Here is a 16,793-nt window from a genome sequence, read left to right as displayed (position 1 = left end):
GGGCTCAGTTTTTGCGGCATGAGGTGACTGTTTGATTGGTACTATTTTGGAGTACATACTACTTTTTTAACGTTTGGTATTACACTTTTTGTGATGTATGGTGACAAAAGTATTTTTTTTTTTTTGCCAAGGTTTTTATTTTATCTTTTTTATGGTTTTCACCTAACAGGGTAAATCATGTGATACTTCTATAGAGCAGGTTGTTGCGGACACAGCAATACCTAATTTGTCTATTTTTTATTTTGGTTATACACAATAAAAGCATTTTTGAAAGAAAAACAATCATGTTTTTATGTCTCTATTTTCTGAAAGCCATATCTTTTTTATTTTTTGGGCAATTGTCTTAGTTAGGGTCTCATTTTTTGCATGATGAGATGATGGCTTGATTGGTGTTATTTTTGGGTACATATTACTTTTTGATCATTTGGTATTACACTTTTTGTGATGAAAGGCGACAAAAAAATCGATTTTCTTTTTCTTACAGTGTTGACCAGACTGGGTGGATCATGTGATATTTTTATAAAGCAGGTTGTTACGCACGCGTTGATACCTAATATGTTTGGTTTCTTATTTTTTTCATCTATATTTTTAAATCTTTATTCATCTCTTTTTATGGGAAAGGGGCTTTTTTTTTTTATTGAAACTTAAATTTTTTTATTGTTAAAACACTTTTTTTATTTTTACTTTTTTTTTTTTTCTGTCCCACTATGGGACTTCAACATTATAGTGTCTGATCCCTGTTTCAATGGAGCACAATACATCTGTATTGTATTGCAGTGTAATATACTAATAGTTTGCCTATAAGACCCAGCCTAGGGGATTCCGTACATGCCGGTCCCCAAGGCCTTTGAATGGCTTGGGGCTGCCATGTCAACCATCGGGTCCCCACCACCACAGCCCGGTGACCCGATGGATGAGGAGAGGGAGAGCAAACCACCCATATGCCGCGGCAGCACTGACCGCGACATATGAGGGGTTAATCCACCGGCATCTGCGTTATCACCGATGCTGGTGGATGCAGCAGGGATCCGGCTGTCAGTAACAGCCGGATCTGTGCTGCTGATCGCGGCACCGCACATGGGGGGAGGAAGGCCCACAGGACGGGGCACAAAGTACCGGCCATTTAGGACGAGCATTCTCGTCCTGGGTCCTTAAGGGATTAAAACTTATTCCTCTGTGTTTGGTCTGAATTAGGTGGAACAGAAAAATGTCCTGTGACCCCTAGCAAAGGCGATCCCAAGCATAAACCATATATATATATATATATATATATATATATATATATATATATATATATATTTTAGGGATGAGCGAATAGACTCTACTTCAGATAAAACATCTGAAGTTGATTTGCATAAAACTTTGTTTGAATACTGTGTGGAGCGAGAGCTCCATACAGTTTTAGAATGTATTGGCTCAGATGAGCCGAAGTTATTAAGTCGCGAAGTCTCGCGAGACTTCGGGTAATAACTTCAAAAATTAATTTCTACTGTCAAAAACTGTTTCCCGAACTCGGGTTTGGTTCCAAGAGGTACCTCGGCACCGAACCAGAGTTCGGGAAACAGTTTAACAGTAGAAATTAATTTTTGAAGTTATTACCCGAAGTCTTAAAGGAGGAGTCTCTCTCCTTCTGTACCAGTTTGTAACTCTTCTTGCTAATGCATGGCAATTGTTTGTATTATGTATTATACAGTAGCCCTTTTCATATGTCCTACGGTGTAGAACATGTCTAAGCCCGGACACCGCGACAAGGTTTCTCAAGTAGCCCGGGACCCTACACTCTCCTACCTGAGCCGTATGGGCGATACCAGGAGCCAGTGGGCAAATTACAGGAGCATAAGGCCGACTCACAAACAACTCACCAGTTACCTCCAGCATGTGGCCATGCTTGCAATGGGAGGAGGGAGGAGTCTGTGAGTCCCACTCAAGACTTGCTGATATGTCCCAGGCCTCACAGGTGCACCTAAATGTAGCCTGTAGATGGAAAACAGGCACATTTAAATAGGAGTTTATACACCTCCAGGAATCTATATATATATATAAACTAAGAAGACAGGTTGGCATTAGCAGGAGGTGCTTCAAACCCACATGCAGTTGTGCATATATATAGGGGAGCAAATCCTGCACTTGTGGCCCGTTGCTAATGGCAATCCCCAGCAAAATGCATACAATGGAGGATGCCCGCGGCGAACCACAAGTACCACAATAGACATCCTACACAAGGTAACAAGTGCGGATGTAATAATTAATATAACAATATAACAAAACCCACATGCACAACTGCATGTGGGTTTGAAGCACCTCCTGCTAATGCCAACCTGTCTTCTTAGTTTATATATATAGATTCCTGGAGGTGTATAAACTCCTATTTAAATGTGCCTGTTTTCCATCTACAGGCTACATTTAGGTGCACCTGTGAGGCCTGGGACATATCAGCAAGTCTTGAGTGGGACTCGCAGACTCCTCCCTCCTCCCATTGCAAGCATGGCCACATGCTGGAGGTAACTGGTGAGTTGTTTGTGAGTCGGCCTTATGCTCCTGTAATTTGCCCACTGGCTCCTGGTATCGCCCATACGGCTCAGGTAGGAGAGTGTAGGGTCCCGGGCTACTTGAGAAACCTTGTCGCGGTGTCCGGGCTTAGACATGTTCTACACCGTAGGACATGTTGACTAATCTCTCAATTTTAAAATCAGTTTGAGGATTTAGTAATACTGCAGAGTGCACCTGTGTTTGTTATTGTTTTGTTATATTGTTATATTAATTATTACATCCGCACTTGTTACCTTGTGAAGGATGTCTATTGTGGTACTTGTGGTTCGCCGCGGGCATCCTCCATTGTATGCATTTTGCTGGGGATTGCCATTAGCAACGGGCCACAAGTGCAGGATTTGCTCCCCTATATATATGCACAACTGCATGTGGGTTTGAAGCACCTCCTGCTAATGCCAACCTGTCTTCTTAGTTTCCCTTTTCATATGTACAGCACCATGGAATGAATGGCGTAATAATAATAATAATTATTATTATTATCTCCTTTACACCGGCGCCAGGCCTAACTATGTTAAGACTTCCTGTCCTTGTCAAATGGACAAGAGCTGACCCAAATGACTTATATGGGAGATCTTTCTCTGCATGCTCTGTGACCTGTGCATAAGTCACGAGGGAGCAAATAAGTTGTGATGTCTCCGATTGTGAATGGTGGAGTCTGTTGCTTGTCATTGTAATTCTGCCTGTAATAATAATGAGCTACTGAAAAGTTATCTGTACAGAACAGCAAATCATAACCTATTAGACCTAGCAGCTAGTGTGAAAATTGCAGGATTTTATATGTATAAAAAAATAAAAGTTTAACAAAAAAAACATGATTTAAACAATAGGCCATTGCCTGATGACACATTCCCTTTAAGAGGCCCAGGCTAGGGCCATTTCCTTTTCAGCTCATATTTAGAAGGTGTTGGTGAATATGATTTTATTTTCTTTGCATATATTAACAGGGTTAACCTGTAGCTCCTGATAGCAATGGACATGTTGTGTTAGACAACTGTTCACATGGTGCAGTACTGCGTGGTGGCCTTTGTTTTTGTGGTGCTGTGCTGGTGGGTTGGTGGGACCGAGTGCCAGGGGTGGCATTGTCATACAGCACAGGTGCCGTTTGACTCCTGGGTCCCACCGCCTACTAGGGCAGTGCCGCTTTGTCACCGCATTGTCGCTGCACCTTTTTGTCAGAGTAGGTCCCACTCAAAGAGGCGACCTTGGCGTGGTGAGTGGGCTTATGCCTTTTGTTCAAAATGTACACTAATGCCTCTTGTACAGCATGCAGTATGGGGGGCTGTACACTTTAATATAGCGCTGAGAAGCGAGTTAGATCAAAGCATAGCATTGTGGATGTGCGATCCAGTTCTGTTCTTCTCCCCCAGATAGATATTAACGGGGTTATCCTGGAAAACATAATGATGACTTCTCCTCAGGATCTTTATCACTTCATCAGGGGTCCAAGTCCCGATATCCCCACCGATCAGCTGTTTCAGGGAGCCACCGCACTCCCTGGAGCTCTGGTGAGCAATGAAGGCTCCTGGCAGCTCTCCAAGGACAGCGCCGTTCATCATATAGTGGAAATGCTTGGTACTGCACCTCAGCCCCATTGACTTTAATGGGGCTGAGCTGCAAATAAGCCATGTGACCAATGTACGGTGATGTCACTGGCCTAGGAAGAGCCTGCGGCACTCAAGGTTTCTTCTAACAGCTGATCGGCGGGGTCCCGGGTGTCGCACCCCCACAAATCTGATACTGATGACCTATCCTGAGAATAAGTGATGAATATCTTTGTCTGCATAACCCCTTTTATTAATCCAGAATGATTCTACTTACATGCTACAGTTCCCATACTGTGTTCCATATATGTTGTTTGACAAGCTCTTGAAACCATGTGGAAGTTCTGTCCACTCCTCAAAATGAACACCAGTCCCCAAGGAGTATGTTCCTTTTCCACATGCAGAACATTCTTGTACTGCCATATCCAGGTATTGCCCTGCAGCACAGGAGAAGGCTAGGGGGAGAAAACACAGCCATTAAATAACTAAATCATTAGACCACTGCTTTTTATCACCAACCATACTGTAAGCATACTATAAATTCAATAACAGCCAAAGCAACGGAACAACGGAAAGCATGGAAAGTTCGGAAACACTGTTTCTCTATTCTCTCCTTAGAGCTTTGCTCCATAGAACAGCAAGCAGTGGAGCTTGTCACAATATTTTCACACCCAGGTTCTCATGTAATGTGCGATAAAAAAGTATACAAGTAGTCAGTGGCGTACATAGAGAAGTAAGGGCCCCATAGCTAGGATCAAACCAGGCCCCCCACACAGGACAGAAGGGTTTCCACCTAAACCCCTTTCAATGACCCTTGGGCCATTTTTTCCGCTGCCTCATTTGCTAAAAGTTATTCCTTCAGAGGGTAGAGTCCTGATCAAGTTTTCACCCCCAGTAGAAGAGGAGATAATTCCATCTGGGCCCCCTCTTGCCCTGGGCCCCATAGCAGTCGCATGGTCTGCCACTATGGTAGTTAAACCCCTGCAAGTAGGGGCATAATAAAATGCGCTAGGAGCCCATAGAATTCTATGGTATGTGTATTAGAGAGACCAGGTGACAACAAAAAATGTGTGCAATGTAAATTGTGGCAGGCACCATAGCCGCCAAGTACCGGCTGTTTTAAACAGCAGACACCCAGGCCTAATGTCCGTGACTGGTGGTAATGCCAATCGTGGACTTTTGAGCCTTCAGATGCCGTGGTCAAACGCACGTATCGGGGTGTGCTCCAGCTCCCCTGGAAAGGATTGGGAGAGCCAGATGCAGTGTGCAGCAGCCTCTGTCCTCCTGATGGACAAGAGGTTGCTGCACATTAGTTCCTATGGAGCCCCTGCATGTGGTGGGGCTCCATAGGAATACAGTGTATTTCTCATACACACCAATACAAATGCATTGGAGTCTAGGAGAGAAACAATTTGATGATTGCTTGTTATAGGTTCCTGATGGAAACTATAAAAAAAAAAAATGTTTTTAAAAATGAAAAAAATATAAAAAATTCAAACCACCCCTCCTTTCCCCAGAATGAAAATAAAAAGGCATAACAATAGAAAAAATACACATCATGGGTATCGCCACGTGTGAAAACACCCATACTATTAAAATATAAAAATATTTATACCATATTGCAAACAGGCCCGCACATGGCCGGCGCTATATAGAAAATGCCTATTTCGGGCAAGAATAGGACATGCTCGATATTTTGGTGGGGCCACAGAAAGAAAATACGGATGCAAACAGCACTTGGTGTGCTGTCTGCATCTTTTGCAGCCCAATTGAAATGAATGGGTCCGCATCCAAACCGCAAAATTGTGGAACAGATACAGACCCATTCATACGGTCATGTGAATGTACACTTATTGTGAACCAAAACTAAGTCTGGGTCAAAAACACAGAACAGGTGAATATCTTTCCATTATATCTTATCTCTGTGTAGGCTTCACTACTGGTTTCAGCTCACAATCACTGATGGAAATAACTGACCAAATAATGAAGAGTTCACATAACCAATATTTTTCTGATCTCTCAGAACAGAAAAATAAAAAGAGAAAAAAAACACATCCTGTAGAAAAATTAAATAAAAAATGACAGAAAGAAAATTGATTCCAGATGAAAATGGCTCAAACGGATGCCAAATGTGCATAACTGATGCATAGAATCTGTTTTCTTACAGGATCCTGTTTTTTTTGGGTTTTTTTACTAAGAGATCAGAAGAATGGAAAAATAACTGTGATGTGAATGCTCCCTAACTTAAGTGTGAACTCAGCCATAGGGCTCATGGACACGGCAGTAGCCATTTTTTGCGTTCTGCAAATTGCAGATCCGCAAAACAGATGCCAACCACATTTTGTGGAATGGAACATTTGTCCGTCTATAGAACTGTCCCATCCTTCCTTTTCCATAATACGGACAAGAATAGGACATGTTCTATTTTTTTGGGGGTGCCGCAGAATGCTGTCCGCATCTTTTGCGGCCCTGCATCCGATCCACAAAAAAAAAAAAAAAAAAGGGAGTGTGCATGACCCTTAAGGAGGCTTTTCAGTGTTACAAACGGGGTAATTTATGAAACTTAAATACACTTATATTAGGCGTCTTTTGGGCGCAGATTAAGGCACAATGGCTAGTTGCACCTCATTCTGTGACTTCTCCCAACTTTCACCAGCTCTAAAAAAAAAGTGGGTGTGGCGGGGACGGGCCGGTCCGTCTCATTTAGCATTTTCTAGAACATTTATGAAGTTGTCTTCCATATAGAAGCGGCGGGGGATCCGCCAAAGTTATGAAGGGGCCGGCGCCTCTACATAACTCTGGCGGATTCACCGCCAGCTCAGGGGTTTATTAAGACCAGCGTCTAAAATACCGGTCTTAATAAACGTGCCGCTAAGTTACTTGCAATATCTTCCACAAACTAGCTTAAAGTTAGGCCTCATGCACATGGCCGTTCCATGCATTGATGACCGCAATTTGCAATGGCTATGTGCATGAGGCCTTATAAAGTGATCCTAAAGCAAGCTGAAGAATTATTTTACCTTGGTAGTTGAAGCAGAACCATGACCCTAATCAATATTTGAGTATTTAGCCTCTTAAGGACATAGCCAGTTTTCACTTTAAAGGGAACTTGTCACCGGGATTTTGTGTATAGAGCTGAGGACATGAGTTGCTAGATGGCCGCTAGCACATCCGCAATACCCAGTCCCCATAGCTCTGTGTGCTTTTATTGTGTAAAAATACTGATTTGATACATACGCAAATTAACCTGAGATGAGTCCTGTCCCTGACTAATCTCATGTACAGGACTCATCTCAGGTTAATTTGCATATGTATCAAATCTTCTTTTTACACAAAAAAAGCACACAGAGCTATGGGGACTGGGTATTGCGAATGTGCTAGCGGCCATCTAGCAAACCAAGTCCTCAGCTCTATACACAAAATCCCGGTGACAGATTCCCTTTAAGGACAGAGCCAAATTTGGCTAATCTGACGTATCATATTTTAAGTGGCAATACCCTTGGAGTGCTTTTACATATCTAATTGATTCTTAGATCATTTTCACTGTACTTCATGTTAATGGTAAGTTTGGATCGATATATCTTTGAACATTATTTATAAAAAAAAATCTTAAATTTACGGAACATTTGGAAAAATTTGCACATTTCTCAATTTTAATTTCTCTTCTTTTAAAACAGATAGTGATACCTTATAACATAGTTATTAACATTCACCATATGTCTACGTTATGTTGGCTAAAACATGCTATAAATAACCAGGAATATATTAAATTAGTGTCCTTTATTTGATTAAAAAAGGTTCAACAAAGGTTAGAAAAACCTTAGTCCATTTTGCTTGCACAGCCTTGCTGCAAGTTTGTTTCAGTGTGCCGGCATCTTTCTGCATTCACTTGTGCACTCAGTCGGTTTCTCTTTCTCTGGGCAAGTTCATTCAAGACAGGGAGCAGTAGCACTCCGAAAAGCAAACCGACTTTTTTAAGGACCAATTCAGTATTAAAATGACTTTGAAGGGCTGACTTAAGAGTAACCACCCATAAATGACTCCATTTTAGAAACTTAATTAAAAACTAATTTTAGAAAATTTGTTAACCCTTTAGGTGTGCCACAGGAATTAAAACAAATATATTTTGTGCAGATTTTCCAATATAAATAAAAAATTTTGCTGTAAGAGGGCAAGGGATAACAGCAAAATCAAGGCCGTCTTTAATGCAAGGCAAAAGGGGCAGCTGCCCTGGGCCCAGTTGCTCCTGGGGGCCCAAGGCAGATGCCTCTTGAGCCCCGCTGACCTCTGCCCCATAAGATGTACTCACCACTTCCTGGTCCTCTGCTGTCGGCTGTGAAGGCTGCACACAGCGTGAGGGCGCTCTGTGACCTCACGCTGTGCGCGCCGGTTCACAGAGCACAGCAGAAGATCGCAGGCGGTGAGGAGCGGCAGTGTCCAGGAGCAGGAGAGGTAAGTGCTTTATTTTTTTGGAGTGATCTGAGGCTGGGGGCTGCTGCATTATGGTTGGGGGCTGATTTATATATGGCTGGGGCCTGGGGGCTGATTATATATGGCTGGGGGCTGCATTATATATGGCTGGGGGCTAATATGAGGCATGAAGAACTGATATGAGGCATGGGGGTCTCATCTGAGGTCTGATTGGGGTCTTCTTTATATTGGGCTCTGATCTGAAGTCTGACCTGTTCTGTAATGAAAAAAAAAAAAATCTTATTTTCCTAGGTGCGTCTTATGGGCCGGTGTGACTTATGGGGTGAAAAATATGGTACTTGCTTGCTCCTCCTACCAACCTCCCCTGCCCTTTGCGTACGCCGTGACGTTAACGGAGGCACTGCAACATTAGAGAGTGAGCCAAGCCCCTGTCTCCTTCCCGAACTGCAGAGCAGTGCCCACTTCCAGCCCTGAGCCTAGCTGCCCAGAGCACTGATCCTGAGCCTGCTGGAGTCTTCAGAACTGTAAGTATTTACAGTAATTCACTGTAAACTATAATATATATGTCACAGGGAAATTATGAAAATGGAGATTTGATCAAATCCCTAAGGGAGATGATCAATTCATGAAAGATGATGTTCCCTAAAGATCATCAAATCCCTTAACTGTTTTAGTAAAAATAAAAACAGTCACAGACCTCTGTTTAAAAGTACCAGTATTCGCTGAGAAAGAGATATTGCAGAGTTTAAAGAAAATAAGGCTTATACGGTCCTCAAAGAGAAGTCAACCGTCAGGGAGACCGGATCTGAATATTACACCACGGAGAGACGGATCTCTCTGACTGTGAACGGGAACAAACAAGGACACCGGGTAGGGCTAAAAATAGGAACCAGCATAGGAGGGGTAGGGGGAGGGGAGGTAGAGGCAGAGGTCAACCATCTCATTTTTTAGACCAGGGGATAACCTACCCACTGAGGAATCGATCCAAAACACGGGATCAACAGGCCCCAAAATAATTTACTTATCTCATAAATTACTTAATGCTACTGAAATGACCGTTCTTAGTAAGGGTCTTTCCCTAGTTTCGACACGTCACTTTGATGCCTTCTCTTGGACCAAGGACTTACAACTATTCATTCGTAAGTTGAGATGGCACACATTTTTTAAAAACAAAGACAAGCGACAGTGTATGGAACTTGGGATCCCCTTAGACATGCTATCAGATGTCAGACTATTAGATAGTTTGGGAGTAGGGGACTCTAGTCAGGAGGGTGAGGGGCCATTTACGGAACTCAGAAATAAGAGCATGAAAATGCCACCCCCATAGCGATATATCTTGTGTAGATGTCTTCTCCCAACTTGTAACAGCAGATCTTTCTAAAATATCCTCGTCCATTTCAGCATCAAACTGTACCAAGGAAGAGTGGGAAGCAATTACTACCTTGAGAAACGACTCTTCGATTACCGTGAAGCCCTCCGATAAAGGGGACAACACGGTAATCATGAATACTGACGATTATAAAAAGATGCGCGAGCAGCTATTGAAAGACAGAAAGGGTTATGAGATACTGTCTTCCAACCCGACTTAGTCATACCTGCTTGAACTTAAATACAGTCGTGGCCAAAAGTTTTGAGAATGACACAAATATTAGTCTTCACAAAGTTTGCTGCCAAACTGCTTTTAGATCTTTGTTTCAGTTGTTTCTGTGATGTAGTGAAATATAATTACACGCACTTCATACGTTTCAAAGGCTTTTATCGACAATTACATGACGTTTATGCAAAGAGTCAGTATTTGCAGTGTTGGCCCTTCTTTTTCAGGACCTCTGCAATTCGACTGGGCATGCTCTCAATCAACTTCTGGGCCAATTCCTGACTGATAGCAACCCATTCTTTCATAATCACTTCTTGGAGTTTGTCAGAATTTGTGAGTTTTTGTTTGTCCACCCGCCTCTTGAGGATTGACCACAAGTTCTCAATGGGATTAAGATCTGAGGAGTTTCCAGGCCATGGAGCCAAAATGTCAACGTTTTGGTCCCCGAGTCACTTAGTTATCACTTTTGCCTTATGGGACGGTGCTCCATCGTGCTGGAAAATGCATTGTTCTTCACAAAACTGTTGTTGGATTGTTGGAAGAAGTTGCTGTTGGAGGGTGTTTTGGTACCATTCTTTATTCATGGCTGTGTTTTTGGGCAAAATTGTGAGTGAGCACACTCCCTTGGATGAGAAGCAACCCCACACATGAATGGTCTCAGGATGCTTTACTGTTGGCATGACACAGGACTGATGGTAGCGCTCACCTTTTCTTCTCCGGACAAGCCTTTTTCCAGATGCCCCAAACAATTGGAAAGAGGCTTCATCGGAGAATATGAATTTGCCCCAGTCCTCAGCAGTCCATTCACCAAACTTTCTGCAGAAGATCAATCTGTCCCTGATGTTTTTTTTTTGGAGAGAAGTGGCTTCTTTGCTGCCCTTCTTGACACCAGGCCATCTTCCAAAAGTCTTCGCCTCACTGTGCATGCAGATGCGCTCACACCTGCCTGCTGCCATTCCTGAGCAAGCTCTGCACTGGTGGCACTCCGATCCCGCAGCTGAATCCTCTTTAGGAGACGATCCTGGTGCTTGCTGGACTTTCTTGGATGCCCTGAAGCCTTCTTAACAAGAATTGAACCTCTTTCCTTGAAGTTCTTGATGATCCTATAAATTGTTGATTGAGGTGCAATCTTAGTAGCCACAATATCCTTGCCTGTGAAGCCATTTTTATGCAACGCAATGATGGCTGAACGCGTTTCTTTGCAGGTCACTATGGTTAACAATGGAAGAACAATGATTTCAAGCATCACCCTCCTTTTAACATGTCAAGTTTGCCATTTTAACCCAATCAGCCTGACATAATGATCTCCAGCCTTGTGCTCGTCAACATTCTCACCTGAGTTAACAAGACGATTACTGAAATGATCTCAGCAGGTCCATTAATGACAGCAATGAAATGCAGTGGAAAGTTTTTTTTGGGATCAAGTTAATTTTCATAACATTCTGGAGTATATGCAAATTGCTATTATAAAAACTTAAGCAGCAACTTTTCCAATTTCCAATATTTATGTAATTCTCAAAACTTTTGGCCACGACTGTACATCCTTCAGGACGCCAGAATTAAAAAAACTGATTTCTCAGGAGGAATATGACTTCCTTTATCCGAAATCTCCGGTAGTCGCAACCTTTTACAGTCTATCTAAGATCCACAAGGGCACTAGCCCACTGAAAGGAGGGCCTATTGTTTCTGGAATTGGTAGTATCAGCCAGAACATTGGGGTTTATATCGATAAAATCCTTATGCCATTTGTAGTGTCCCTCCCATCTTACATCAGGGATACCATGGATCTTCTCAAAAGACTGGAAGGTGTCACCATTGATAGAGGATCCATCTTGGGGAGATAGATGTGAAGGCTCTCTACTCTTCCATTCCCCATGAGGTGGGACTTAGGGCAGTGCAATATTGCCTTAGTATGAGGGGATGTCAATATATCACACATAATGATTTTATTTTAAGACTGCTCGAATACTTATTTACCCACAACTTCTTCCTGTTTTGTAACAAGATGTATCACCAGCTCAGGGGCACAGCGATGGGCTGTTCATGTGTGCCAGCCTACACAAATTTGCTCCTGGGCTGGTGGGAATCAACTAATGTCTTTGATGATAGTATGTTGCCAGATACCATGCCTATATCAATGTGGGCTAGAGATAATCGACGACATCTTTGTAATCTGGAATGACACGAAATCCACTTTCGCAGACTTTGTGAATAGTCTTAACAACAACAACATCGGACTTAGATTCACGCATGAATCCAGTATGGACACCCTCCCTTTCCTGGATATTTCTATTTCAAGGAAGGGAACGGATGAACGGTCTACTACAATATTTAGGAAACCTACCTCCACTAACTCTGTTTTGCATTGGAGCAGTAGCCACCTGGTACCTTTTAAAAACGGGGATTCCTAGCAGTCAATATTTGCACCTTCAACGCAACTGCTCGGATGCAACAGAGTTTAGGAAACAAGTGGATATCCTCAGGGCGAGATTCCTGGAAAGAGGGTACCCTGACGAAATTCTGAGGAAAGCCTATCATAGGGCCATTACAACAGTTCGGACGGAACTTCTGGTGCCTAAAAAATCAAACAGTAGAAGATAGAAAAATTTGGTTGATTGCCACCTTTGACGATACTGCAGACCGTACAAGGGGGATTCTTGAGAAGCCCTGGACCATTCTTCTTATGGACCCTGATATTAGGGAAGTCATACACGAGTACCCACAGATTACATTCAGAAAGGGTAACAGTCTCAGGGACATCCTTGTACACAGTCACTACACGCCAGCTCCCCAACAAGAAACGTGGCTAGACCGCAGACCAATTGGCAGTTTTAGGTGTAGTGGTTGTGAAGCCTGTAACATCATACAACCCAGAAAGTTCTTCTTTAGTACCAACTTGCAGCGTACATTTCCAATCAAGGACTTTATTAGCTGTCGCACCAAGGGTGTAATTTATAAGATTACCTGCGAGTGCGGCAAGGAATACATTGGGAAGACTAGACGGGAATTGCAAAGACGTCTGGGTGAACACCTCGGTGACATTGAAAACAATAGAGACACGGCTGTGTCCAGACGTGTTCAGGAATGTCACCGAGGCGACCCAAGGTGCATAAAGGCTATAGGCATAGAACATGCGAGACCCCCAACGCGAGGTGGGGACTGGGACCGAATTTTGTTACGAGAAGCCAGTTGGACATTCATACTACGTACTGTCTCACCCATGGGCTTAAATGAGCAGCTTAATTACAGCTGCTTTATATAGATGCAATATTTGCATCCATATACATTTTGGTCCAACTGTTTAAACTGCTACTTTTGTCATTTTTTTGGTGTGGTCTGACATATCAGCCCTTATCATTACTAATGTACTGTCCTCATTGCTCTGTCCCCTTTCTCCCCCCCCCCTTCCCTTCCTCTCCTTCTGCTCTTCTCCCTTTGTTGGATTGGAGCAGTATATCTTCATAAGAGATTGCTGATACAATCAACATATTGTACTTTATGGTGTCCTAAATAAGTACTTTCCTTCATCATATATCCCCTACATTTGGGCCATTAAACCTAAGTAATTTTCTCTTTGTGAGAATATAATGCCGTAAATGCCCTATCTATTGACGAGACCTTATAGTTAAAGTTGCGTCTCTGATTGGAACCAGGGATGAGTAAATGTACTCCCACATACTTGCTGAACGGCGCCGCCCCCTCCACTACGTCATTTAATTTATTCACCGCACCGTCCTTGCTCAGTGACACGCATGCCCAGTGACACTATTGAGTCTGTTGCCCTCTGGAGCAGGAGTATCGTACAGGGGCAGGCACTCAGCGATATTGTGCCTGCGCGGGATTTCGGAGGCCAAGAGAGGAGGAAGCAAGGACGGTGCAGTGAATAAATTAAATGACGTAGTGGAGGGGGCGGCGCCGTTTGGCAAGTATGTGGGAGTACATTTATTTCTTAGGAGGCATGCTGGGCTTAGAAGAAAGGCGGGCTAGGCACTGCAGGGGGGCGTTACTGGGCACTAGAGCAGAGTAATAACGACCCTCTGGGCACCTTGAGACTTAATTTGCATATCAGAAAAATCGCTTTTTCATCTGAATGAAAAGTTGAATAAAAGAAAGAGGACACATGCTGGAATGAAGGTACTTTATTGCACATTGCTATGTTAACGGTTTTATATGGTCAAAATAGGTGACAATAAGCTTTATCAATTAATAATTACAGATCACTTCTTCTGCTAATAACTCCTACAAATGCATGCTACATTCCTATTCAGCAGTTCTCATCTCACAGCGTTGCCATGTGCAGGGATCTCAAGTCTCCCGGACGTTCAGGGAGTCTCCCGCTATTAGATAGCGGCTCCCTGATGCCCGCATGTGAAACAATATATCGCGGAAAGGTTTACTCTAGTGATGTCCGGTTCATAAACGAATCGTTCTTTTGAATCGATTCAGTTCACTGAACCGGAGGAGTCGATTCCTCTGACTGAGCTGATCCGTGTGAAACAGCTCAGTCAGATAGCAGAGCAGAGAGACTCTGGCAGCAGGGAGCGAGGAGTGTAATCTGATCCTAGAGTGGAAGCCAGCCCCTCCCCTCCCCGCCCACCCCGGCCTAAAACCAATCAGAGCTCAGGCAAGCAGCACTGAGTCACACACTGTACAGGAGGGAGTCTAAGAATCGAATGAGTCTACAGGTTAAAAGAATCTAAAGATCCGACTTGGTTAGAGACTCATTCGATTCTTTGAGTTAAAAGAACCGTGAGTCACTTGAACAATTTACACTGAGGCTAATGACCAGGCTGCAGCAGTGATTAGGTTAAAGGGGTTGGCCACTCTTTAAATACTCTCCACTACAGTGTGGCAGGCAGGGAAAAAATGAAGTTCCTAATATTCTTCATTAAACACATCTGCCTGCTTCTCTTTCAGTTATAAGCCACTCCCCCTCAGCCCAGCTCTACCTTGCAGCTGAGTTCGTCCATGGCTGCACGCGACATGGAGGAGCTTGAGAGGAAGCTCGTCCATGCGCATGTGCAGTCTGCTCCTGTCAGTGGTCGGCTCCCTGCTGCCCGCTCCAACTGTCACAGGAATCAGCTGCTTGTTCCCGCTCTACAAACAGCTGATTCCTGTCAGAAGCTGGCTATAGTAAAAACCTTCCGAGTCCCTACTGCAGAAGCTACTTCGTCAATCCCCATCCCCCCTTGCACTATCACCACACAGCCGACCCACTAAGCCACGCCCACAGATTCCGTTAGGCCACGCCCCCTGTAACCAACAGGGAAAGCAGGACATCTAGCCAGGAACTATGATTTTGTGTGTGTATATATATATAGAGAGAGGGAAGATGAAAAAACGGACAGCACTCCAGGTAAAAGTAAGTGGTGTTTATTCACCCATGTGAATGGCAACGTTTTAGCTCATACAAGAGCCTTGTATGAGCTGAAACGTTGCCATTCACATGGGTGAATAAACACCACTTACTTTTACCTGGAGTGCTGTCCGTTTTTTCATCTTCCATTGACGGGGTAAGCTGCTACATCCCTGGAAATAGCACCCTCCTTGTGTTATTCTTCCGCCATTATTTTCTTTTTTTATATATATATATATACATATATATACACATATACACACACACACATACACCTTTACCTTGGAGTGCTGCCTGCTTTTTGGAATATATATATATATATATATATATATATATATACACACACACACACACACACACATACAGTATATACAAACATCGCGTCCACATGGGTGAATAATCTTTCTATTTTCATCTAATAAGAGTGCTATTTTGCTATATATATATATATATATATATTACACACACACATACATATTTATTTAATATAACACACGTGTTTAATATATTTATATGTGTATATACACATTGCGGTCCGCAATGCATGGGCACTGACCGTATGTGTGTGTATATATATATATATATATATATATATATATATATATATATATATCATACAAGAGACCAAGCAAAGCAAATGGCAACGTGATGCCGCGGATTATAAGTCTGGATCTGTATATAATTGGTCCTCTAATCAACAAATTTCATCTCAATCACGGAATCCGAGAGTGGGCAAAAGGATCTTCACTAAGGATTCTGTCTCCTCACAATATAACAATGCCACATCAGAATCTTTTTTAGATCATACTGTCAACCAAGCACAAAGAAACCTACAAGACGTGGAGGTAGAAAACGCCGCCAGCACCGTCAACACAAAGACCAGGAGCAAAAGACCACTTGCAAAAAAACAGAATTGACTGTATCCAATATTGTGGTAAATATTTCTTCACATGTATTATCTGATGTACAACTTAAAGTTTTGGACAAGGGTTTGAGCTTCTGTCCTAATAGCAACACTGATTGGTTGCAACTTGAAGCGGATTTATATAAATTTTTCCGCAGACTAAAGCTCAAAACCTGGTTCACGTCTCATCCATCACAGCATAAAATATGCACTAGGAGTACTGAATTGAGATTATCTGACTATGATTTATTCAATAAGAGTGATTTTGTACCACCAATATCATCTCCTGCTATTGATTTGTTTATTGATGCAGTAATGAAAGATGTAAAAGCATTGAAAATTAGTGACAGTAAGCAATTTAGACATCCGAATATGACTCAATGTGAATGGCGTGCTATTGATGAACTTGCCCATGAC

The 16,793-nt window shown here is 42.8% G+C and overlaps 1 protein-coding gene across 1 annotated transcript in view; it reads right to left on the bottom strand.

Moving 5' to 3' along the window:
• The window catches only part of ELAPOR1 (endosome-lysosome associated apoptosis and autophagy regulator 1), an 810,939-nt gene that overhangs the window by 759,626 nt on the left and 34,520 nt on the right, over window positions 1-16,793 (bottom strand). The window contains exon 3 of the mRNA XM_040422210.1: window positions 4,369-4,546. Coding sequence (XP_040278144.1) covers window positions 4,369-4,546 — 178 coding nt within the window. The remainder of the gene's footprint in view (window positions 1-4,368; window positions 4,547-16,793) is intronic.

The sequence above is a fragment of the Bufo bufo genome, chromosome 3 (genome assembly GCF_905171765.1).
Source record: "Bufo bufo chromosome 3, aBufBuf1.1, whole genome shotgun sequence".
In the NCBI taxonomy this organism is placed as follows: Eukaryota; Metazoa; Chordata; class Amphibia; order Anura; family Bufonidae; genus Bufo; species Bufo bufo.
This window is presented reverse-complemented; position numbering and strand designations above follow the sequence as displayed.